The 26660-nt window shown below is 40.7% G+C and overlaps 2 protein-coding genes across 5 annotated transcripts in view; one reads left to right on the top strand and one right to left on the bottom strand.

Annotated features, from left to right (window-relative positions):
• The first annotated feature begins 96 nt into the window (after positions 1-96).
• Positions 97-25230, top strand: LOC102306286 (deoxycytidylate deaminase). 4 transcript variants are annotated; one of them, XM_014329530.2, is made up of 12 exons: positions 125-508; positions 6212-6359; positions 8208-8381; positions 9844-10032; positions 11618-11716; positions 12337-12408; positions 13813-13859; positions 16124-16223; positions 16946-17081; positions 17449-17565; positions 19700-19796; positions 23032-25230. In XM_014329530.2, the coding sequence occupies exons 1-12, from the start codon at positions 417-419 to the stop codon at positions 23114-23116; spliced, it is 1356 nt and encodes a 451-aa protein (XP_014185016.1). In that variant the 5' UTR covers positions 125-416; the 3' UTR covers positions 23117-25230. The 4 variants fall into 4 exon arrangements, with proteins under 4 accessions (XP_042070462.1, XP_014185016.1, XP_042070461.1 ...); XM_042214527.1 differs by having other exon boundaries at positions 129-508; positions 8244-8381; XM_042214528.1 differs by lacking the exon at positions 17449-17565 and having other exon boundaries at positions 97-508.
• Positions 24105-26660, bottom strand: part of LOC121812416 — a 10678-nt gene continuing 8122 nt past the window's right edge. Inside the window, exons 3-4 of the mRNA XM_042214532.1 lie at positions 24274-24346; positions 24105-24181 (exon numbers count right to left, since the gene is read on the bottom strand). Coding sequence (XP_042070466.1) covers positions 24105-24181; positions 24274-24346 — 150 coding nt within the window. The remainder of the gene's footprint in view (positions 24182-24273; positions 24347-26660) is intronic.

Here is a 26660-nt window from a genome sequence, read left to right as displayed (position 1 = left end):
AAGGGAAAGGAATGTCGTTTCTGAGAAGTACCGAAGTCATCAGGAGCATATAAGGAAATGATGTAGCAGTATAGCCCAAGAGATGGCAGTAGTGCAACATTGTTGGATGCAAGCTGCCGTTAAAAACTAAGGAAGAAGAAGAAGAAGAGCCAATCGAGCGTCGCGTTGTTGACGACCCGGGAGAAACAAAACTAGCTAAAGGAAAAGGAAAAGCGGCAGAAGAATGATTCATACGAGTTATGTCTCTTTGTGGAAAAGAGGATAAAGGAGTGTTAATAGAGCTTCGACTTTTTAAACAATCAATTCGGCTTCTTTAAATTTGGCGTTGTCACAACAGAGAAACTCCTTCGTACCTTTTTGGGAATAAAGCGGGGATTGGTATCAACGGGCTCTTCTTTCTTTTACATCTATTTAAAATGTTGTCTACTGGAGATGTTCAAGGTTATCTCCGTAAACTGGAAGCTCTCCTGCGAGTGATCAAGTACCCGGGATACGTCGACTACAATGGGTAAGCGTCACCACCGCCAGTCCCTTGTTACTAAAGAGATCCAAACTAACAGTATTCGCGTTACATTGTTTTATTAGTAATTTGTGTAAGAAAAACACTTTGATTAAAAACCACGGCTCTTCAGTTGTAGCGTTTTTACTGCTAAAGGGTACAAAGCTCGTTCCCGAGAGTGCCTATTCGGCTCGACGCCATCGTTTTCCATTCCTATCTTCTTTGTTTGTTTGTTTGTTTTTAAATAAGATCCTTATTTAAAAATTGGTACAATACAAAGTAAAATGAAACAGTATTGCATTAAAGGTTTTGTACTTACAGAAACTGTACCAGAAACAAACAAACAAACAAACAAACAAACATTAGCCAGAACATACAGTACACATACGCTAGGGGGAGAAGTTTATCTAATTAAACCAAAGAGCGGTGATTGAAGGATCTTCATTTTTCCACATACAACCATAGTTTTTACAGCTCTGGGGTTAGCGGATTTCTTAATTGAATTAAGATATTGCAAAAACTCATAGAAAAGGAGGGATGTCTTCCTAAACATTTGGATTTGTGAATATGAAATTTAGCCTTTAAGATTAACAAGTTAATCATATCTATGTTGAATTGTCTTTGGTTTTTGTGGGGACCAAATAATACATGTTTCCAAAATAGTGCAAAATCTTTAAATCCATCTTCTGAGATGAAGACGCGTAGTCTCTGCCAGAAGTTTTGTACAAGGAGACAAAACCAAAAAAGATGCATAGCAGATTCCTTACAAGTCTTACAAAAGCTACAGTTTGCATCAATGTCTAACTTGAATTTGCTTTGAAGATAATCTTTAGATGGGTAAATTCTGTGTATTACCTTATAAGAAATGTCTTTAACTTTGTTGGTAATTAAAAACTGATTAGGTAGTTTCCAAACTTAGAATATATATGTATATTCTGCAGCACATCTCTGTGAGTTCATCATTTGTTTGAAGCCAGCTCACCTCCTGCAACCACTTTTCCGAGAATACGCGCTTCTTTTGTGGTTCGGACTCCTTCTGACATTTCTTTGGAGGTGGAGGAACATCACAGTAATTGCTTAAAGGAGCTTCTTGACATCTTTAAGAGTTCTAAACAAATGTCTGTCCTCCTCCAGAAAATCTTATGTACGCAAACACGCGTTGCAACTTCTTATCTTGTGCGCATTTTTTATTTTGACAGCGAATGCTCACCTGCGGACCACTTATGTGCAGCCCTGGTTATGCTATTCTGAAATAAAGGTCTAATAGATTTATTGTTGTTTTCAGAATACTTAGATAAGCATATCTTACCAATGACAGTTTGTATTGGAGATACCAACGGCATATGGTATGAAGGGATATTAGGTTTATTCTTAAAAAGCATACAAACCCCTGATGGTATTGAGCCAAATACTTTAGCATAATCGTCATGATTTATAGCTAAATTGAGATGTAGACAAAATTCTTCATAGGAGAGAAGCATACCATTTGATGTTTCCATTACATGTTCTATCGAGTACAGCCTAATGTGCCTGAGGTCGTTATAGCAATGCAGTCGACCATCCCGTGACATCATTTGTATGTGACACGAACGCTAGAACAAAGGTGGATGTAATCAATATTGATATGAAGTACAATTAAGTATCCATCCATCCTCTTCAGCTAATCCTTTTCAGGGTCGCGGGGCGGCTGGAGCATATCCCAGCTTCCATAGGGTGAGAGGCAGGCTACACCCTGGACAGATTGCCAGTCTGTCTCAGGGCCAACACATAGAAACATACAACTATTTGCAATTACATTCACACCTATGTGCAATATAGAATTACCAATGAACCTAACCCCGCTAACTCCCAGAATACCATGCAAACGCAGGGAGAGCATGCAAACTTCACACAGGAAGGGCCCGGCGAGGTGATGGACTTGAACTCAGGACCTTCTTGCTGTGAGGTATGCCACCGGGCTGCCCTAATGAAGTCTATGATATAAAATATTTTTTTGTATTTAATACATTTGTTATTCCAAATCAGAGATTTATGTCGGGAAAAATTATGTTTGTAAAGATGAAACCAGCATGAAAATGCTTGTAACGGAATTGGAGTTTTGTTTGGGTGAGCAGGAAGAGCAGATCACCTTCTAATCAGAAGGTTGGTGGTTTGATCGCTGTCTCCTCCAGTCTGAATGGGCAATATACTACTACCAAGTTTCACAACGATCCATCGGAGTATGAATGTGTGTGAATGTTAGATAGAAAGCACTTGTGTAGAAAGAGCATTACGTGTTTGTGCAAATGGCAGCGAATGAGGCAAGTTGTGTAAAGCGCTACATAAGAAGGGATTCTGTCCCTCTATGTTTAAAAATACGGTTTGGTATTAAATACCAGAATCTATGTTTGTCTCTAATGACACGTTTGATCCAGTTCAGGTTGAATTTGATGCTGAAAATGAGATATTTCTCTCTCAGACTGATATTGACAAATATGAATCCCCAGATAAGGTCATTACTACTTCTTTGGCAGGAATACCTTCAATTTCTTTATGGATACAAGCTTCTTTGAGAGGGAACAGGACACCTTTTGTTATTTAAAGTAAGACCTGATACTTCAGAGAAAGCATTAATACAGTTTTTTAATCTGAAACTCATCTTTCGAGGAGATAGCTGTATCATCTGTTAACTTCCTGGCCTGAGATGGCGATCCCTTCAAATGCATCATTGTCTTCCTTGCACAAAGCCTGATTAACACTCAACTATAATGGCATCCAAACAGAATTGAAGTCTTTCTGTAAAAATATAAGATAGTAATTTGACATCATTGTTAATTTGTGTAATTGGCCTCCAATTATCATTTTGTATCATTTGATTCTTATCAGGTTCAGGTGTAATTAAGCCCCGACACATTGGTGAAAGAAACCTACAAGCTTCTGTGGCCTCCTTTAAAACATTTAATAAGTCAGTGATGTGATCTTGAAAGAGCCTCTGAAATGCTCCAGTGAGTCCATCATCACTTGGGGATTTTTTTCTTGTTCAGTTTACTGATCAACTGTTTGAGTTCTTTCAGAGATAATTCTTGATCACATCATTTCCATTGATTTTTGTCAATAATTTGTGCCCTCATTTTAATCTGTGTAAAGAAAGGTTACGTTTTTTCAGACTGTAGCTTTTGGTAAAATCCCTCAATGACGACAGAGATTTGTTGAGTTTTCAGATATTTTCATTGTTCGTTCTAAGTGTATGTATGTGGTTGATTTCTTTTTTCCAGTTGGTGTTCCTTTTCCGTTGCTCCATCCATTTACTTTGAGTGCGACAATAAGCACCCATAGCCAATGCTAATAAATAAGATTTAATTCAGAGAGTAGTGAACTTCTCATGCTCATGAATAAAATAGATTTTGTTTTAAGTCTCTTTTCTTTGACTTATTCCTTCCTTCTCTTCATTGCAGAAATGTGATATTTTGTGAATTGCCAGTGCTTTCTTAAACATTTTCTTCTGTAGCGTTTCTCCAATTACTGCTAGTAATATTTGTCTTTTTTAATGAGCATATTATTATGAATATTATAAGCATATTACTTAATTTCCATTCATAAATGCTAACTAACGGATGCAGCCGTTCCAGTATTTTGCTCAGGGACGCTTTGACAGGTGAGCTCGTGGAGCCGTGGATCAATCCATCAGCCTTCATAAAGAAAGACAGCCCACTCTTTACCTGACACTTGCTCCCCCCAAGCTGCACTATAATCTTTTTGAGTGGAGCCTCTTAGTTTAACTGAGCTTGAATGGATCGCCTTGATGTTGCCAGTTAAACACTAGGTATCACTGTTGTCACAAAATGAACCCTGCAGATTTTAACACCGGTGTTCTACGTAGTGTGGTTGAAGCCATCCTGATAACCTTATCCCACCGACGATGTGGAGATCCAACTTTTTTAGATCCAATTAAAATCAAGGCAGTCAAAAAGATGCTGGAAAAGAGGAGAATTCTTGGAACAGAGTTTACACTGAATCATATGAACAGCAAGAAAATACATACAGAGTATAGCAAGCAAAGCAAAAATCCCGGGGTGCACAGCCTTAAGCACAGACAGCAGAGCGACCCAGAGATGGACAGCAGCAGGAGAAAAGGAAGTGCTGGGGTGTCCTCTGGTCCCCTAATATAGGACCAGTATCCCCGCCCCTGCATGGGTAACTTTCCCACCCGTCCTCAGGCCAAACACAGCTGCAGGGTCGGGTACCGACAAAAGTCTTGGCCAAAGGCCAGTCAGCACTCTGACTAGCCTTTTCTTTGGCTTATCACAATAGGTCAGAACCAAGTCAAACATTGCACATTAATCCCAATAATTAAATCTTACAACAGGCAGTCAGCATGTGGCATAATCTTATATTATACATGTAAATAATACCTAACTACATAGGTTACATGCTTATTCTCATTGTAGGCTTATAGTAGGGGTGTGTGTGCACGCGCGGGCGAAAGACAAAACACTGACTGGCTGCTCTCATCAAAAACAAGCCAGTTGCGTAGCTCACCATTGTCAGCTTGTTTCACGTTTTCGTTTAAAAAAAAAAAAAAAAAAAAAAATCACAGTTTAACTGTGGGTTCTTCCCTTGACTCGTCCCACTAAACTCCAGAAATGTAAATCTACATTTCAAAAGCTACTGTTGAAATTTTCCTCCTCCTCCCAGAGCCCCTTTTCCATTAGCACCTCCTCGGATCGACTTGTTTTTTGTAGCCATTTCTCCCCTTGCCGGGTTTCAAAAATGGCAGTTTTAATTTTTGTGAACAGGACGCTCTCATGACTCATCGTGTGACGCTACTGACCAGCCAGTCTGACGACGTCACGTTTTAGTATCTGCTCGGATCGCATAGTGGCATTTAGATAGCAGAAACCCAGGCGCATCTCAAATTGAACGTATTTTTCTGTTCAAGTTTAAACCCGCCAGTGGCGAGTGCTAATTTCCACCCCTGCCTGTGCAACAAATGAATGTTAGGTCCAATGTTTTGTTTTGTTTTGTTTTGGGGTTTTTTTGCCCTTTTTTTTTCTAACATACTCCACCCAATACTGAGAAATATCTCTGCACCTTCCAGGTTTTTCCAGTATGCTTTTTTTGTTCAGCACTTTGGTCCTTAGCAGGTTGTTCACAATTCTGCACATAGACTGGCTGCTCTTTGTGAAGACTGAAAGATAAATGTTTGCCACTTAAGGCCATGCAGACCAAGTGTCAGCCTCACACCGGGGTTCCAGTTAAGCAGAGGTTGTGAATTGGTATCAGAGCACATGTGTGTATTCTGCAGCTTTGGCAGCACCGCCCATCATTTCACGGTTCTTGGAATCATTTGTAAGAAATATTAAGTATGTGTGAATGTGTGTTAATAATGTAATAACAAAACAACCAAAAGCCTGTAATACCCCATAATACTGCATTTACCATTTTGGGAAGATGCAGGATTGCATCATTGCATGAATTTGTACATATTCTGTAAGTATTTATGTTGAATGTAAATTTGCACATAATACAGATGGTTGTACCTCTGTCAGGTCTGTGTAAATACATATCAGATATACCAGATGAATAAAAAAAGAACAAAATGTAAATCTGAATGTTCTGAACGACCTGATTCTGAAAAGCGATGAATGTGTAATGGTTAAAGAAATCAGCACAGCAAATGGATTTCTGTATCTGCTCTAATGCTGTGAATGCTGTTGTGTGTTACTCTGCCAGGCTGTCCAAAGGAGATCCATCAGCTTTTCTGCCAATACTGAGTTTCACCCTCACCTCCTTCTCTCCACCTTTTGCTGAGCAACTGATGGCAGCTGGTTTAGAGCTGACGGGTAAAACTGACCTCCGCTTTACGGAGGCCGTTTATAAGGTAACAAATTCCTGTGTTTAGAGTGTTGTCTTTTTGCTAATGTGCAAAAACTGTTATACTGCTTGAGCCGCCCCTTGTTTCTCCGTGCTTCAAAGGTGTTGAGGTCTGCGCCCTCGGGTTAGATGCCTCTGTCAGGTCTGTGCTAGACACAATTTAAGTTTGATTCTTTGTTTCTGTTACATGTTGACTAAACACTGGTTCATCCCTCGAGTTAGGCCGCTTTTTATGCTCGAGTGATTTACAGGTTAGTGTTAAGAGGCTTAACAAAGAAAAACCATTCATCTGAAAATGGTCAGATACAAGGACTTGAGTGGAAATGAATGAAAAAGCCGCCAACGTTCAAAGAAAAAGGCCTCAGGAACTATTACTCAAGACCACCGTTAAGAAATGAACAGAAGCTTGTTGGAATAAAAAATAAGAAAGAAATGAAGGATTGCTTAAGAGTTTTGCAGAGCACAATATGACAACCGTTCAAAGATGGTATTGACCTAAAAGTGTTGACCTACCATTGCCAAGAACATGGGTCTATTTGTGTTACTCTGTGTGAGGCCTGTTTCTGTGATTAAACATTGTTACAGGGATGCAACAACAGGAATAAAGGATGCACACAAACAGACTTGAGAAACCGTATGTTTGGTATAGGAAATGAAAAGCATGAGGAACTCACCCACATTAGTTACAACACAGAACATTTCTCTGGTTCACCTTGTTGTTTGTTTCCAAATCCTGTCATGCTTCATTCATTGAGTTATGTTACGTTCAGTAATCACACAGTTAGCCTTTTGTTGTGTGAGGAAAGCAGTTATTACTGAAAGGAAAAAAATAAATATAAAGAAATGCTAAATATTAGGAAAAGGTGTATAGATAAGAACAGCTCTTATAATTTCATTGCACTGAAGAGTAGATCTGATGATGTCAGAGCGCTGCAGCAAGCAGGAGGCTAAACACTGACACAAAGCTGTCTGTGGCTGTAGCTGGGTATTTGTAAGGATAATGTGAGACACATTTAAAATAATACAACATCGTTTGTCAGTAGTTTTTACCTCTCAGTAGTAAAAAGCTGGTGGGGTGTTGTCGTCACCCTTCTACCAAAACCTTGGACAAGTTTGAATATCAGTGATGTCTACCTCAAGGTCAGAGGTCACGGTTTCTGAAAATCGTGTGAATGAGATCACTTGAGAGCAGGGTGATGTAGGGTATTGAAACTGATGCTGTAGGTGTATCTACGAGGATGCTGAGGGGTACCACTGGTCACTGCCAGTATTTTCCACATGTGTAGATATTATACTTCACACGCTACACTTTAAGGAAGGCAAGCCAAAGTGAGGAAAGCTAGCCATGGTCACAAGCAAGGGTGCAGAGAAAAGGTTTGTTGACCAGGTATGTAAAGAATAGATATGAAATTAAAGGGTTTACATACAGTGTTAACACATGTTACACAAGGGATAGCTAATAGAGCTATAGCGTGCCCATTCCTAAACACAAGCCTAATGTAGCGTTGCTCGATAATGTCATGTGTGTTTTAATCCAATAATGATAACGTTCACTGGGAACGAAAGAAGTGCTAAAAAACATCAAACACCAAAAAATAAAGCATGAAAAGCACAGACAGAGACTGCAGTTTAGATCTTTTTGTTTTCAACACTTCAGCTCAGTATGTGCTTCACTCTTCATCGTGGACCAGCAACAGCAGGAGTACACACAGACTGGCTGTAGCACATACTGTGTACACTGCCTCCATCTGACCAAAGAGCAGACAGCGAGCCCGCTCTCTCTACTTTTAATCCCATTTACAGTAGAAAAGTGCTTTATAAGAAAGTCCATTCAGTCCTGTAACAATGTGTCCAGCTTTGTGTGTTTCCTGTCTCCGTTTTGTCTGTCAAGGTGTTACGAGATATCTTCCAGTATAAGCCCTTGCTGACCAAGCAGCAGTTCCTGCAGTGGGGCTTCTCTCAAAGGAAAATCTCTGTCATCTGTGACATTATTAATTTGGTCCTGCAGAAACACAGCCAGCTGAAGAAGGTACGAAACCTGCCATTTGTTTTTATTTCCATGTATTTGCCTCAAATGGAGAGCGCTTGTTCCAGAAGTTTCTGTAGTGTGTTTGTTGGGTTTGTGTTTGTTGCTGGGTCACAAGTGGCACACTGTTACACGAGTCATTTCTCACTCCAAGTTTCTCAAAGCAAACATTTAATATATGACTTGTCACAAGATATAATAATATCCAAAGGTACAGGGAGTTGCTCAATGTTTCATTCCTGAGTAAAAAATACTGTTAACTACTCTGAACAGGATCTCCACAGGGACCAGTATAGCTCACTGGTTCAAGTAGGTGACCCATATGCTGCACGCCTACTGGAGAGGCAAAGGTTTGAATCCTTCCTGAGGCCATTTCTTGTGTCTTCTCCCTGTTCGTTCCCAGCTTTCCTGTCTTGTCTTCACTGTCCTGTCTCAGTAAAGAAAGGAATAAAGAAAAGCCCCGAAAATATATTTAAAAAACCCCCAAAACATTTGAATGGCTCAGAGGACAAACCACTGAGACACACACAATTCAGCTGAGTAACAGTGTAACACAGCAGTGTAATGTACTGATTATTAGTTACTACGTTAAACTATAACTGTTACATACTCACCACAAATCATATGTAGTATAGGATGAATATATTAGGCCAAAAAAGTCTAATATTAAGAATGTTTCTGATGATTTTTCTGAACCAAATACAAGTGTGTTGACTTTTAAAAGTCAGACCTGTTTGTTCTCACAGTGATAAATAGAAATACCATTTGTACCACAGTTTGCAGCCACACAGAAAACAGCAGAGGTGCTAAAGTGGTCAAATACACTGTCGTTTACTTCATTGGCATTCAATACATTTCATAACATCAGAGAGCTGCCTTGGTATTCTCCAGCAGTGGGAAAAAAGAGACCAATTATGGACATGAGATGGGGTGGCTGCTGCTGAATAATCATGCCAGTGGACCTGCCAGTTAAAAAATAAAACAGAACTGCCACCCATGTGCTTTGTTTTGTTTTTGCCAGTTTAAAAAATGGTAACAATAAAGTACATATGCATTTCTTCCACTGTATGGTACAGCTCAACCCCACTCGTGGGCCATTTATCAATATGCGTACTTGTGTGTTCTTGTGGACTTCGGAAACTTCATCAGTCACAGCCCATAGTTCCACCTCACAGTGTGAGAAACGGTTAGCATACAGCAGTCCTGTAGCCCAGAGTCGAATGCTCCGGCACCCAAGTCTGGTGTGAAGTCGTACATGACCAGCTGGTGTCCAGAGAATGGCATAGCATTGTACACAACTGTACATCAGTGATGCAGTTTACTCAATGCGACAGGCACTCAAAGAAAGTCATGTCTTTGTTAACTGAAAGCCGTTCACAGATGTTTGGAGGATCACGTTTACAGAGAGGCGTGACGATAACAATGTAACATTAACAGCTGATCGTTGTGTTTTTATCTATTTTAGGTATCCAGGAAGTCATTTGTCATACATCACATGGAAAATCCTATGACATCTCCCACAAACTCCTCCCATACTGAACCATTGTCCTTGTATAATGGAACATGTGCCTCTGGTGACGTACACTCCCCTGATTCTTCCAGCAGTGACGCTGCAGAGCTGCCAGGAAAAGAGGATAAGGACAACAGCCTCCATGTTAGTGAACTCCTGTGACAGATGTTGGTTATTTGAGATTTTACTAACACGTGACTGCTAACCATGTGACATTAACTTGTCTCCACCCGTGAAAATCGTGATGACAACTTAGAATAAAATGAATAAGGCCCAAATCACACAGGCTTTGAGGTTAGTCAGTGGCCATCTGGCTAGTACCGGTTGTGAGGGGGAAACTGGGTACTCCCTGACCAGTTGCAAGTGGTTACTTGAGGTTGATGGGAACATCTCTGGTAAAGCCCCGGTCAGACAGACCTAGAGACTGACCTGTGATTCGCTCACCAGTTGGCAAACGGCACCGTGTGATTGATTTGTTGGCAAGCATGTTGCCATAGTTGTCCGTAGTTTGGATGAAAGTAACAAATTCATCACTCGCTGGCAACTCTCCAAGCTATAATGAATCTGTGGAAAGGGCAAATTGGAAACTGAGACCATCTGCGCTTTGAGAGATGTTGGGTACAGCTCTTTCACTTTGAAGCTTGTGTCACACTTTCTGAAGTTTTGCTACCGTCACCTCCCGCAGTCACTTACAACCAGTCGGGAAATACACATTGTTTTGCCTAGCAGGGTGGGTGTATCATGTCCAATATACTGGACATTCTTTAACGAATGATGTCAAAAAATCTTAAAAGATTCAGTGCGTCTCAAAGTTTAATAGGCATGAAAGTCTGAGGATATGTTCAGGGTAGGTTGAACACATGTCAGCACCATGAGTGGTGTATATGGCAGACAGGTTTTGGACTCGAGAGGCAAAACCTGAACTCAAAAACGGCTTTATTGCATGTGACATTCCAGAAATGCAAAATAAAGAGCTCACTGGAGCCAGGAATACAGAACACTAGGCAATTAGAGAAAACCATGGCACTAGGTAGCAAAGGAGTCACACAGCAAAGAGCACACATGGAGACAATAGAAACATGGCAGGTGATGAGGACAAGGAAGAAGAGTGGCAGGAACAAACTGGGAGAACAACTGAGCATTCATATGCTTAGTTGACACAGACAAAAGGTCAAAATACACGGACACATGACTGACTGAGGAGATGAGAGTAACTACAGAGGGACACAAAGGGAACAAATCAGGCATGACAAGGCAACTGGACCTAAACTGGACATTGAAGCACAGGAGACAAAAGCCTACTTAAGTACAGGAAGTAACAGAACATGGAATCGCAAACAGACAAAAGCTACAGAAGCACAGGGACCACAGTGGAAACAAGATTCATTGGGGACCCTAAGGATACAAAATAAACTAAAACCGAGGGACTGAAGTAGATGAGAAAGCGCTCATCTACTTCGCTTAAAATATCAATATTGAAAAACGTTCGACTGAAAACACTGGGTCCAAACTCAGGGATGGTAACAAGAGCTCAGCTATGCAGTGTCTGGCCTCAGCAAGGTCAGTATTCTGGAGAAACGCCTGGAGCAAGGCAGGAAAACAGACAAAGCTAAGATACTCCCTACTTATTTAAAATATGTTGCCCTTTCTTTAGTCTTCTCTCTGATAGACAACAGGAAAGAGAATAACCTGAGCGCTTCTTTCCTGTAATTATCATATTCTTTTCCAGAATGTGGGAGAAGTCGTCACCGTATCCAGAGAAAGCTGGGAAAAGCTGATAAGCAGAGTCCTGCTGTTGGAAACAAAATTTGAACAGAGAAATACAGAGGTAGGTGTGTGCACATGCTGTGACGTCTGCTTTTCTCCCTGTAATTCTGTTGATTAGGGGTGGGTTTAAAACATCGATTTCCTGATTCAAATCAAATTTATATCGAACAAATGTAAACTTGATGCCAAATTGCAAAACTCTCAGCTGTGTCTGTAATCAAACCTCTAACTTTGCTCTGCTTCACTTCAGCAGCATCAGGTCATGTTCAGATGCTGATTGATGGTTTTCTTACGTTTTTGTTCTACTGCAGAATATTTTTAAGGTTATCTGCTATAAAAGCCAATCTGCTTCATGTTTCTGTTTGATCCTCAGTCACTTTGACACAAAGGCCTCTGCTGTGATGCTCACACCTCTGATGAAGTCTCACAGTGTCAGCTTTGGTTTTATACATAGACAGGAAATATATTATAATTCTGATCATTTATAAGTGCATATCCATATTTTTAGATCTGAGTCCAAATTTAATTGAATCGAATCAGGACCTTGTGAATTTGCTTTTTCAGATTAAATTAAACCACCTTTTCTAAATGATTGGTAATCTGCAACCAGTTTACCCAAATGGTTTAAAAATGGCCATTTTAGTTGCATCTCCTTTTGCCTTCTCATGTCTTTTATTTTAGGTGCACAATACACAGCCGTGCCAGTCGCCTACCTCATCGCATGCTTCCAGTTACACAATTGATCCTTCAAAGGTGAGTAATTTGCTCCTTATCTGTCCTGTGTTGTAGTCGTAGTAGACCAAAGTGTAGACATGTGACCTTCTTGACTGTTTGTACACTGAGTCATTTGGAAAAAAAGGTAATTAAGCTGAGTTGAAAACCTTATGTTTTCAAGCTTTCTCATGATTGGAATGAGTTAACCGTACTTTAAATTTTGTGTTATTATTTTAAATTCTGTTCTGTTATGCTGTCTATGCAATTAAGTACCATTCATTTAGACCTGCTGGCACCTCCACGACTTCTTTGGCTGCGAGTCACAGTGACACGTATCTAAAGAGAAACCTCAACATGATATGGTAGAAATCACACAGTCGTTTAGGAAAATTCATTTGAGATGTTTGTAGTTTTGCTCAGTCACTAACATGGAGTGTTCTGGGATTTTGTGGAATCATTAAATCACTGCCTATAATTAAGTCTCAGGACACCTATTTGTACTTTATATCAGTCGCAAGTAGAATAAACTTACACTTATGTTTTTATATTTATACTTTCCATCAGACTGTTCAACACCATCTGAGATGCAGCTAAAAAATACAAAACTGTCTTATGCTAATTTAAACGTTCATTTAATGGAATAAGTCTGTTGGCATTTTTGCCAGCTTTCCTTTTCTTTATAGTAGATTTTTTCCAGTCTTACTGTCTGACACATTTAAAGCTGCTGCTCAGTATTCAGTGGGATTGCTCAGATGTTGCCAGTGTCACCCCTTGCACGCGCGTGTACCTAGATTAGGAAAGCCAGGGTAACTTAACAGGTTGATAACCAGCTTCATGTGACCATTCACCGTGATTGCTGATGGTAGTGTCAGTGAATCCAGAACAAAAAGATACCCTGGGTATGTTAAACTTGCTTCCTGGTACAAGGCCCATATTTGGGCGTATGAGGACGACTTCTGGCTTATCTCTGCTATCACTACAGAAACTTATTTTGTAGGCCAAACTTGGTAGGAAATCACCATTTACTGACCAATTGAGAACATTATTCCTGGATTTTATTTATTTGGGCGGTCGTGGCTCAAGAGTGGGCAGTTCGTCTTGTAACCGGAAGGTTGCCGGTTCGAGCCCCGGCTCGGACAGTCTCGGTCGTTGTGTCCTTGGGCAAGACGCTTTACCAGGTGCCTACTGGTGGTGGTCAGAGGGCCCGGTGGCGCCAGTGTCCAGCAGCCTCGCCTCTGTCAGTGCCCCAGGGTGGCTGTGGCTACAATGTAGCTGCCATCACCAGTGTGTGTGTGTGTGTGTGTTTGAGATTGTGTCATTTGAAAACAGAAAACTTTCCAAGGTGTCCGAATTGAAGTATTTATTTCTTAACCTGCTGTTTGTTTGTTTGTTTGTTTGTTTGTTTGTTTGTTTGTTTGTTTGTTTGTTTGTTTGTTTGTTTAGGAAGAGTGTAAACGGGCTACTGACGGGATACAAAGGGTTGCCAACTTGTAAGTACCTGATTGTACTTCTGCAGTAGAAGCAGCCTGATTTTCAGTGTAAAGCTGTTTTGATGCAGTTATACTTCTTTAACTGTGAGATTTGCAGGCTGAAGAGCACCTCCAGTCTGTTGCACACTGAATCATCCACAACACACTGAATAATAACACTCAAAGCTTTAGTGCACTAAAGCTTTACTATACTTTAGTATACTGTATACTTATTATACAGGTGCATATCCACCCATTAATGAGTTTAACCAGAGAAAAATAGTGAGGCTTAACAAACAGACAGAGATATCAAAGGGAGTAAAAAGTTTGACAACATCAATATAATTCATGCAGAGATGTAAACCGGAGCACTCACAGTCAGCTAAATGCATCAACAGAAAGTTATCAGCACAACGATTCAGACAAAGAGCTTTTTAGGGTAAAGAGTGAATATTATCAGTCACCTGACCTGCGTCCGACTGAACGGCATTCCACCAAAAACAGAGCGCTCTAGGAGAGCCTCGCATACAAGAGTCTGCTGGTGTCACCAGTTCCAGCACTAAAATGGAAAATTGTGATTTCACATGATGTTTTTGTTACTTTTGTCTTAATAAAGGTCCTGGTGCACCATGAGTTCATCAGTCAGTGACCCTCCCTCTTTAACGTTTGGCTACAGATTCGGTGGGCTTCCTAAACTCTTTTACTTTGCAGTAATACTACTTACAGCTGGTCACAGAATATAGGAGAGAGGGACCTGTTGCAAAGGTGCCATGCTATTACGTTACCGTGCTCAGAATTCACAGAGCTCCTTAGAATGAGCCACTTTTATACCCTTGTAGCATGTTGACTGCAAATACCTGAATTTTATCTCTATAGTGTAGCTGCACAAGCTGATGAATGACCTGTTAGTGCCAAACAGACATGAAGTGTACTTCACAAGTGCTGCTCTTTATATGGCAGCTGTTAACCTTCTAATTATGTTCTTAGAGCTTGAGCTCAAGTAATTAGGGATGTGGGTGTTTATCGTTTTCATTATGACTGAATGTCATAGTTCGAAGAAGTGGATCTGTACAGTTCAGTTGAGAGGGTACAAGGACCTTTTCAGTCCTTTGGCCAATAAGAAACGTCACTAATGTTAAACTTACTATAAATGTGTCATATGGTCATTGTGTGAATAATTATCAAGGAAGAGCACTGTCCTGTCCTCTAACACAATCAACCCAGTGTGAGTTACATGTGGGTGGGTCTACAGGAGGCTCTTCAGCCTGCTGTGGAGAGAATGATATAATAAATAGTTTTAAAGTGCTTTGTTGGCTCCATTTACATATAGGTGATTTTCACGTACTTTACCAAAGACGTATATGCCACCCTGCCCCACCCCTGTAAGACTTTCTCGATCCGCCACTGTGACCGAAGAAGCTGCAGTCCTTTGAAGCAAAAGTCAGGGCAGAAAAACCCCTCACAGTCCGGCCTTAAGCGCGGGAGATTTCTTCCTGTGTTGTGACGTGGTTCACGGTGTCGTAGCGACCATCGTGCGGTATCAACAAAGGCTGCCGTTGTCAGAGGGATTTATACCAGTTACTTGTTACAATATGGAAGAAACCCGACAGCGTTCTAGTTTAAACAGGTAACCTTTCTCTACACGTGCCGGGAAAGGCTCGGATTTCCACCGAGAAGCAGCTGAGTCTGTCCGCGTGTGGTGCGCTGTTACGTAGTGTTTTAGTATATGTTCCACCCTGAGCCAATGTCTTTCATTTATCAGTCCGTCGCAGTGTTTTTCACATTTATTTTTAATGCTCGGAGGTTGTAAAACTGTCTCACTGGGCTGTTAGTGACGTTTCGAGTTTTATGGTGCGTTCCTGCATCGCCGGAAGTTCCCCGTTGGAGAGATTTTGTGGAATGCCAAAAAAAAAAGGAGGAAGACCTACAGAGTATGAGTGACATGGTTTTAATGTTGTGACTAATTGGTGTATATCTGAATAGTATCAGTCTTGTTACAAGTGCTGATACTGAAAACCATTATGTTCAAGCTTTTACTAAAGGTTATGCACACTGAGCTTCTACTCAGGAGACTCTGTGGTGTTTATATGTAAATGATTGTTTTGGCAGCTCATCAATTAATACATACGAATGTACACATCAGATAACACAAACTGAATCGTAACATTGATGGTGAGTTACCAGAGTGACGGCTCACAAAGCTGTGAAGTCCCTTAAACCAGAACTGGACAGTTTTTGTTTTCTCTCACATAACTTCATAAATCTCTTGGGTTTTTTCTCTATAGTGGCAAAACCAAGAAAAGAGAGGACTACCTTGAGTGGCCAGAGTACTTCATGGCTGTGGCTTTTCTGTCAGCACAAAGAAGCAAAGACCCGAGCTCCCAGGTACGTCTGCCTTTGCTTATGTGTCAGGGCTGAAACAGATACTTTACTATGAGTTCATATCCAAATTTCTGGTGTACAGAACTGAGGTGTGGTTCAGGTTTAGAAGAGTCTTTTACTATGAGTTTACTGTTGTTGTTGCCATTTGCATGTTGGCATGAGAATGTGTGGTTGCTCTCATCTCTCCCCAGCTGTCTGAGGACACCGAGGAGCTCCCAGGCCGGCCGAAAGGCACAATCTCCCATTGTGTTAAAATATAATGTATTAGCAGGAACGTTTCTAATGCAATAGGTTAATGTGAAAACGGTCAAACGTCACCTTCATTGTCAAGCTGTCTACGCACAGTCCTAGTTTAGTTTGTTTCCTCTTGCTGTCCAAAAACAGGGAGACGAGGTTTAGGCCTGCTCGGATGTGATGTTCACTGTTGATGTAATGATTATTTAACACAGTTACTCAGACTCTGAAGGAAAGAAAAACAGGGAAAAAGTGGAAATTGAACGTGCCCCAAAAATTGTATTTCCTCCCAATTTAAATATGCAGATGAAAGAAAGAGAAAACACACAAATTTAAGGTGAGCTGAATATTAGAAAGTCTGTCAGGGAGCGAATTTGGGCATGCATTATTGTAAAATAGGACGTGGTGGTATAATAATTTTAATTTCTTTGTATTTGTCTTTGTATGTGTCTCTCTGTATATATGTCCCTCTGTCTCGGTGTCTCTCACAGGTGGGAGCATGTATAGTGAACCAGGAGAATAAGATAGTGGGCATCGGTTACAACGGTATGCCTAATGGCTGTAATGATGACCTGCTGCCATGGTCTCGCTCTGCTGATGACCGGCTTGACACTAAATACCCTTATGGTGAGAATGCACACTGTCACTTTTGCTTTCCTCTACAACAGCTTGTTTTAAAATGGTGTATTTGGTGCATTAATGTAACAAAGCACTCCTGCTTTGTGTGGGAGAATGTCTGGAGTAAACCAAATCCTATCTACATTTGCACCATACTGCCAAAAGTATCTGTTCATCTGCCCTCACACCTGAGCGACTCATTCTTTCACAGATGTTTATCTGTGTGTGATTTTATGCACCTGTGGTCATGGAAGTGGATGGAACAAAGTTTCAAAGGTTTGGCCAGTTGGGGGCAGCAGAGGCTACATGATGAAGTGCTATCAAACTTGCAGTGTGTTTTAGAGACTGAGGTTTGTTTCGATGTCGTGTCTCACAGTGTGCCACGCAGAGCTGAATGCTATTATGAATAAGAACAGTGCTGATGTGAAAGACTGCACCATGTATGTGGCGTTGTTCCCCTGTAATGAGTGTGCCAAGCTCATTATTCAGGCAGGTGAGTATTAACAGCACACACTGTAACTGTTTCTACATTTATACTGACTCATGAAGGTCCAGGTAATAATATTAGGAGTCACAGCCGCCAATGTTGGCAGAACTCACTTCATTTTTAATAATAATAATAATAATAATGGATTATTATGGTCTGGTTGGTTAGCCATCACCAGTTTGTCTGAATAACAAATCAAGCAGACACCCAACAAAGTCAGACGACTGTATTTGTCTTTCTGTGACTTGTCCCTTGTAAGAGTTATATATTTAGTTAAAAGTCCACACCTCCATCCCATAATGACTGATTTAAAATATGTTGTCAAGTAGAGTCAAAACCATTTAAAAAATTGTGATTAAAGCACATTTCCATTTGTGCCCAGCTATTATTCTACAAAGAAACTTGTTAGAAACAGTGTTTTTATGGCCTCTCTCGGCTTTGATAACAGCTTGCATGTTTTCTGGCATTGCTTTTGTACTTGCTGCGATGTGTGTGTGTGTGTGTGTGTGTGTGTGTGTGTGTGTGTGTGTGTGTGTGTGTGTCGTGTGTCGTGTGTGTGTGTGTGTGTGTGTGTGTGTGTGTGTGTGTGTGTGTGTGTATGTGTGTGTGTGTATGTGGGCACAGGAACAGTACCTTGTTGCAGTCATCTGCAGCTCCCTGACAGATCTGAAGTCTTCCTGTACATTTGTTGACCTCCTTAATGCTCAGTCGCTGCTTCTTAGCAGCTATTCTTCCCTTTTCAGCCTTGTTCATTCAGTTGTCTGATTATGGTCATTCTGACTTCTTCGTAGCAGTAATCTTCTTTTCTCTCCCAGTACTTAAAAGTTTGAGGTGTGTGGCATCTGTTTCAGTCAGCTTTCATTTTCTGCCTCTTCTTGGCACATTTTCTAAGTACCAGTGTTTGCAGCATGCTTGACCACATTGTGAGAACAACATCTTTCCCCCTATTTGTTTCAAAGACCACCCAGTTATTCACATTTTCATTTAGTTCTAGATGATTTAGACTGCTCAGATAAGACATAAATTATAATAATGCGATTTGCTGTCTGTGCAGGTACTCGGTCACCCAGGATGTGGTCGTCTTAGGAGCTTGAAAGGAAGGCAGTTTGACTTCTTTAGGTTTTTTGAAGATGAAAACAGCCTCTCATCCAAGAGGACGAGAGGCTGTTTTCAGGCCAACAGTGTTTAAACCCCAGTGGTCGCTGACCATCTATTAGTCATCAGTGTTATCATATGAGCCAAGGTGTGAAAGAGGGCGTAGGGGCGACCGTGGTTCAGGGGGTTGGGAAGCTCATCTTGTAACCGGAAGGTTGCCAGTTCGATCCCCAGCTCTGTCTGTCTTTGTCCTTGGGCAAGACCAGAGGTGGTGTGATATGGCAGCCTCGCTTCTGTCAGTCTGCCCCAGGGCAGCTGTGGCTACACCTGCAGCTGCCTCCACCAGTGTGAATGTGAGAGTGAATGAACAGTGGAATTGTACAGCGCTCTGAGGGTCTCGAAAAGCGCTATAAATGCAATCCATTATTATTATTATTATTATTATTATTATTATTATTACTACCTCCAGGGGTTTCAGGTGAGCCACATCCTATCACCTGACTTACTTGTCAGATTAAAGGTTCACGCTTGTGATTCTAGGAACTTTTAAAACTGCTCTTGAAACTCACCTCTTCTCATTGGCTTTTAGCAAGGTTGAACTTATTGCTTTAACTTATTGTTTTATCAGTGAGGTGTTTTATGTACTTGTGTTTTATTGTATTTTATATTTGTATTTTCTTGTACAGCACTTTGCTCAGCCTTGGTTGTTTTTAAATGTGCTTTATAAATAAACTTGACTTACACGATGTAACCTGGTGCAAAGTGTGAGTGTGGGTTGTGGCCACCACCTCTGTTCAATAATGGTCATTCACAGTGGACATAGATGGCCTTTTTTACATTTCAGAATGTGATTCACTGCGACATCAGGCTGCAGAGTGGGTCAGTCCTTTGGAACAGAAAAGCGTGCATATTTAAAAAGTGTTAAACTCTCATCGGTGTGTCCGTTACTTAGTGTTTAATCAATTAACCTTAATTGATTTGCAATATTCCATCCTCTGTAATATCAAATAAGATTAATTTATGACCCCTCCCTCACTTTCTCCAGGTCTGAAGGAGGTGGTGTATCTTTCTGATAAGTACCATGACACACCTGAAATGACTGCTTCCAGAAGGCTGCTCAGTATGGCAAAGATCGAGTGCAGGTAAGTTACACGTTAGTCTAGAAGGAGAAACTGATGCTTTGTTGCCTTAAGTACGGCCAAACCACTCCGGACCAGAGACTGAATTCAGGCCAGGCGGTGGTTACGTTTCTGCAGTAGTCTGTCTCGGACACTTTCAGAATGTTGTAACTCAGGATGTATCAGGAAGCTTTTCCATGCTTGCAGAATCCCACTGCTGCAGATATTATGGCCAAATAGCAAAACTAAAGCTTGTGCTTAAAAGTTGTTGTGATGATGGTGCTTCACCTAAATTTCACACAATTCCTCCTTCATTCAGTACAGAGAACAATCTCTGTGGATGTTGTCATACTGTGACTGTAGTTGAGACTGCCCAATAGATGCATGCTAAATCCAATAGCACGAGTAAGTGGAACTGCATCCAAATCTTAAACTTCAGATTTTATATCAGTTGCAATAAAACATTTCTTGAGTGCAGAGGCTGAAGTGGGTGTATTTTTGTTCTATTTCTATTTGATTGCTTTACAAAGTTACCAAGAACTCTGCAAATTCACAAAATTCAGGTTGCATTTGTAAATTGGATGAGTGACGAGAGGTTTCTCCCTCTGACAGCGCTGCGTCCAGATGAACACAATCAAACTTTGGGATTTACCTGGATGATTGAGCATGCATCAAGACATACAGTACGCTTATTTACATAGCCCCAATTAACAACAGCTATCTTTTAGACGTGTTGACTTACAATAAGTCGGTATAAACAAAGGACCACCAGATCTGAGAACTAAGCGGACAGACATGGAAGGGAGCACAACAAATGAACTGTGCAAGTGAAAATGTGGTGAAAGGGTTGGAATTGTTATGGAGGTCAGAAGAGGATGATTCATGTATTTGATTTAAAGGGAAGAGAAGATGTAAAGAAAAGTAAAGCGCCTGTTTCAGCGGGAGAAATGTGTTGTTTTCCTCAGCTGGGATGAACGGCTGAAAAATAGGATCAAGGGTGTGCAGAGCAGCCACAGCTCCACCTGCTGGCGATCCCAAGAAAGTACCAAATCAAGATTTCACCAACCCTGTAGACCAGGGGATCAAAGTCATTTTACATTTTACAACCACAAACAGCTCACTTTGATCCTAAGGTGGCCAGACCAGTGAAAGTCTTTTCTGTCAGTGTAAAGAAGTTACATATTTAACTGTTTGTTTGTTTTTTACTAAAGCGAAAAAGGTTGGAGATTGGCCTATAATTAGCTAAGACTGCTGGGTCTAGAGATGCTTTTTGAGTAAAGGTTTAACTACAGCCAGCTTGAAGGCCTGTGGTACATAGCCGATCATTAGAGATAGGTTGATCATATTTAAGATCGAAGAATTAATTAATGGCAGGACTTCTTTGAGCAGTTTTGTAGGAATGGGGTCTAAAAGACACGTTGATGGTTTGGAGGAAGTAATTATTGAAGTTAACTCAGAAAGATCAATTGGAGAAAAAGAGTCTAACTTAACATCAATGGTACTAAGAGTAGCTGTAGATAATATTACATCTGTGGGATGATTACTGGTAATTTTTTCTCTAATGATAAAAATTTTATTTGTGAAGAAGTTCATGAAGTCATTACTAGTTAACGTTAAAGGGATTGGTTGGCTCAACAGAGCTCTGACTTGTTTGTCAGCCTGGCTACAGGCTGAAGAGAAACCTGGGGTTGTTCTTATTTTCTTCAATCAGTGATGAATAGTAAGATGTTCTGGCTTTGCGGAGGGCTTTCTTATAAAGCAGCAAACTATTTCTCCAGGCTAAATGATGATCCTCTAAATTTGTGACACGCCATTTCCTCTCCAGATTACGAGTCATCTGCTTTAGGGTACGTGTTTGAGAATTATACCACGGAGTCAGGTACTTCTGATTAGAGACCTTAGTTTTCACAGGAGCTACAGTATCCAGAGTCGTACGTAGTGAGGAGGTGAAATTATTAACAAGATAATCGACCTCTGTTGGGGTAGCGTTCAGATAGCTGCTCTGCTCTGTGTTGGTACAGGGCATTGGAGATGATAACAGTGGGTGGATTATATTCTTAAACTTAGTTACAGCACTTTCAGAAAGACATCTACTTTGATAAAGTCTACTCTCCACCGCTGTGTAATCAATTATTGTAAAAGTAAATGTTATCAGGAAATGATCAGACAGCAGAGGGTTTTCAGGAAACACTGTTAAATGTTCAGTTTCTATGCCATATGTTAAAACAAGATCTAGAGTGTGATTAAAGTGGTGGGTGGGTTCTTTTACATTTTGAGAGAAACCAATTGAGTCTAATAACAGATTAAATGCCATGTTGAGGCTGTCATTTTTAGCATCTACATGGATGTTAAAATCACCCACAATAATTATTTTATCTGAGCTCAGAACTAAATCAGATATAAAGTCTGAGAAATCAGACAGAAACTCTGTGTAAGGCCCAGGTGGACGATAGATGATAACAAGTAAGACTGGTTTCTGAGTTTCACAGCTGGGGTGGACGAGGCTCAGCATCAGGCTTTCTAGGTGTTCTGTCTGCTATACGGACTGTGTGTAATTCGGCTGTGATGGAACCAGTTTAAAATGAGCTGTAGATAAGGTCTGCTGTTAGACTAAAATAAAAAGGTACCCGCCAGAGCACTCACTGTGAAAGATGCACTGATCACACCTGCATTTTAAAAATAAGAACACAGCTGGTCACAACAAAATAAGAAACACACTTTAATAAATAATCGTAAAGGTAGAAATGATCAACTTTATTATCTTGTCCAGACCTGCATGCAGCCTCTCTGTTCAGGCCTGAGTTGCAGCTGTGCTGCTCTGGATTCGCCTCTTTATTTGCTCCGATTAGTTCTCTACAGTCTGGACTCTGCTGTTAGTGAGGGGAAGAGCTGTGTCTGTCTGCAGCCACAGCACTGTTTGTATCACAGTTGTTTCAAACGAGTATCGTAACCCTGCACTTCTAGAAAGCTCATCATACAGAGAAGACTCTGGGAGGCCTGTGCAACTCAGGGGCCGTTTCAGGAACACCTGCTAGACCCAAGTTATGATGCTCGATGTGGCTTAAAAAGATCCCAAGACGTGTCTGTGAGCTGAACTATGGATTTTTGTGGTTACAAACCTCTACATGAACCTTGTTATAACTTATCAGAGTAGGAGGCCAATAAAAATCTTTCAAAGGTGCATTTTCTTTTCTTTAAGCATTTTCTGTGTGTAAAGGTGCGTCTCTGACTAGTCTGTGTGTGTTTGGTGTTTTCACAGGCAGTTCAAGCCCAAGAGGACTGAGATTGTCATTGATTTTAGCTCCATTAACTGCTCTGGAATGCTGAACTGTGCAACCAAGTGAAAATGCAAATGCCTCACCTTGAGGAGCTGTTGAATGAGGCAGTGAGTCAAAGGGACTTTGATGCCTCTTTTTGTGCTTGTCTTCTCGCCTCCTGCTTTGTCCAAAGGAAAACTCAAGGATAACCTGACTTTGGCATCTTAGATATTTTGATTTGCTGCTTTAACGTTTTTCTTTTAAAACTTCCTCTGGGTCAAGGAATTCATAAGGCTTATGAACAAACTGTTGTGAGTAAATCAGAAATCTGTTTCTGTCAAGCTTGCAGGCTCGTTCTCCTCCATGAAGATCACTTAACCTTTGTTCACATTCACAGCTGAGACTGGGAGATGCTGTCATTACTGCTGGCACTCGGAGCTTCAGCATTCAGTATTTTATCACTACTTCCCTCCTCTCGGCTGATGCCACCTCTACAATACTGGGCTTTAATATTGTTAATACGAGTTAGCTTCATGCAGCTGAGCCTCATCACTCATTAGAGCCAAATGCTCGTTTTAATTAAGCAAACAAGCTGTGAAAGGCTGATTGTGTACTTTTGTGAATATGATTACTGCAGATCCAGGTGACGTAGGTGCAGCGACTAAAGATCTTGGATGAGGTCGAATCCTGGTGACCTCAACATCTGACTTCAAAGTTGGTGTCAGAGGTCAAGTTTTAAGTCTTGGTGATAAGTCAGGACGATTTCCCGTGTATTTAGTGCAGCTGCATCTACTACAGGATGAGGTGTGACGCTGGAAGCTGCCAATATTATTTGCAATTAAGTTCATCAAACCTGTTTACCAAAAGTAATGTCTGTAAATTTGACCCCATCCCTGACGTTTTACTTCTACTCTTTAATGCCTCCTCTGTAGTGAAGAATGTCTTTACTGCAGCTGGAGTCAAGTGTCAGAAACAGGAGCGCACCGTTGTTATTTTGGACCTTTGTAACAGAATGTTTGATTGTACCACAGTAAATCTTTCATTCATTAAACACACGTGAAAACGAATCATTTGTTTATTTTGTGTCCGTGCACCACTGAGGCCCACACAGGTAGGAAACACTGCTCACAGCCTCGTCCACTGTCACTGCAGCTGAAAAACCTGGGACACATTAATACTGCCCATGTTACACATTATATTATTTATGTTATTGTTATTCTTACTTAGTGGGGGGGGGTTCTTACCACTGTTTTTTCCTGCTATGGTGATGGTAACCATCAGAGATGGGCGGTAAAGCTCCCAGGCCTCTGGTAGAGGCTCGAAGGATAATGTAAGAAAACAGATGAAAGGAGAGATGCAAGGATTCAGTTAAAATAATGGCTATTTTGATTTTTCCATATTTACTTGATTTCCCTTTTTTACATGTATTACTCAGTTGTTCCATTGCTTTAAGAAATTGCACAAATCTGCACACATTTAACTGCACCGTGGTGGGCCTCCTGAACCAAAATTGCCAGGCTGAAGGGTTTTTTGTTTTTAAATCTCTGTGAAGTCTTGCCTCATGGGGTGTGAATAACCATGAATAATCAGAAGGCAGAGCATTAAAATCTTGCAGCACTTGCAAGGTCCCCTTGCTCACAAAGGCATTTGTTGAGACCCATTTCAAGTTTGCCAGTGAATATCTACATGGTTTAAGAAGACTTGGCAGAAAGTGCTGAGGTCTGATCAAACAAACTGCAGCTCTTTGACCTGCCATGTTTGGAATGTGAGAAATGCTGCATATGATCCAAAGAGCACAATCCCCACAGCTGTGCATGGTTGTGGAAACGTTATCCTTTGTGGTTGTTTTTCCTGCTAAGGGTACAGGATGACTTCACCGCACTGAGAAGCCAATGGACACAACCATGTAGTGAAAGTCTCGTGTTCCCTAACACTGAACATGGGTCGTGGATGGGTCTTCCAGAATTAGAATGAACCCAAACACACTGTGACGGCAACAAAAACGTGGATAAAGAGCACATTTTTTATTTATTTTTTTAGAAAGAGGGGCAATACATATTAATGAACAAGTTAACAAATGTAAATATGCCAGATTATAGCCTTGGGCTAATTTCCATCTGCAGACCCTCTGGCAGGTTGGTGTTACACACAAGTTAGTAAAAACATACAGAGACACTATTTACAGGTCATGTGACAAGGACGAAAACAGTGACCACATTATACTAGAACAAACAATGACAAGGAGAGTGGACACAGAGGACAGTATAGATAACAGTAACGGAAACACATCAGTTATATCGCACAAACTCCAGTATTGCACATGCCCTGACCATCGTGATATTGTGTTCACCCATTGCACTAACAGTTGTTTCCCTTTTTGTAATACACTAACTCTTTTTCCCGTCCAATATAAAACATGATTATTAAACATGATCACATGTTTGTGTGTCCCTCAGCCGCCCTTTTAGGTGACTCTTAAAGATGGGTAGACTTGTACTTCCCTCACTGACAGTGGAAGACTATTCCAGAAGCTCACTCCCTGATATGACAGAGCATCTGTGAAAAGGTGGTCCGCCTGAGTGCCAGTTCACAATCACCTCTAACAGTGGCTCGAGTCAGTCGAGACCCGGCAACACTGCTAGACTTTTGTTTAATAAAATCACTCATTGGTGGAGGCGCCAGACCATGTATAACTTTGTATATTAGACAGGCAGATTTAAATAATTTGAAATTAGTAAAATTTAAAAACTTGTATTTTTCTAAAATTTGACAATGGTGATATGAAAAAGGTTTTTTATCTAATATTTTCAATGCTCTTTTGTAGCATATCAATGGATCCAAGCTTAGGAAACACATATCAATGAGCCAGCATAGAAGCAATGTATCGTTGTGTCTATGGTCGATATTAATTCTATACATTACAGTTTTCACTACTTTTTTAATGTGTTTTTTAAAGGATAATTTAGAGTCTAGTAGCACTCCCAAATACTTAAATTCCTCAACATTAATTAATTCTTGTGCACCCAAGCAGACTTTTACTGCAGCCACGGTTGTTTTAGGTTTACTAAAAAACATTGATACGGTCTTTTTAAAATTAAGGCACAGGCATGAGTCATTCAGCCATTTTTGTAAATCATGTAATGCCAGTGAAAGCTGATGGGCTGCATCATCAGCAGTTTTGGCTTGCGTAAAAATTACCGTATCATCCGCATACATAATCGTGTCCACATTTTTGCACACATTAGGCAAGTCATTTACATAAAGTGAAAATAACAGGGGGCCTAGAATTGAACCCTGGGGACACCTTGCGACAGTAAAGATAGGGTGACTTGCTATTCTTTATTTGCACGCATTGTTTTCTATCTGATAGATAAGACTGTATCCATTTAACAGTGTGATTACTAAAGTTAAATGTTGACAGTCTAGACAAGAGCTTAAGATGATTCACAGTGTCAAACGCACGCTTGAAATCAAGAAAAACAGCCGCAACATAACTGCTCTTGTCTAAGTAAGATTTCACTCTCTCAACAAAAACACAGACAGCCGTTTCAGTTGAATGAAGAGTGCGAAATCCGAATTGCATAGGGTGCAAACCCGGAATTGGAGTCATTAAGAAAATGTTCCATCTCAA

Source organism: Haplochromis burtoni, unplaced genomic scaffold, assembly GCF_018398535.1.
Source record: "Haplochromis burtoni strain Fernald_Lab_line unplaced genomic scaffold, NCSU_Asbu1 Contig_582, whole genome shotgun sequence".
NCBI lineage: Eukaryota > Metazoa > Chordata > Actinopteri > Cichliformes > Cichlidae > Haplochromis > Haplochromis burtoni.
The sequence above is the reverse complement of the archived record's forward strand: the minus strand, read 5'-3'. Positions and strand labels throughout refer to the sequence as shown.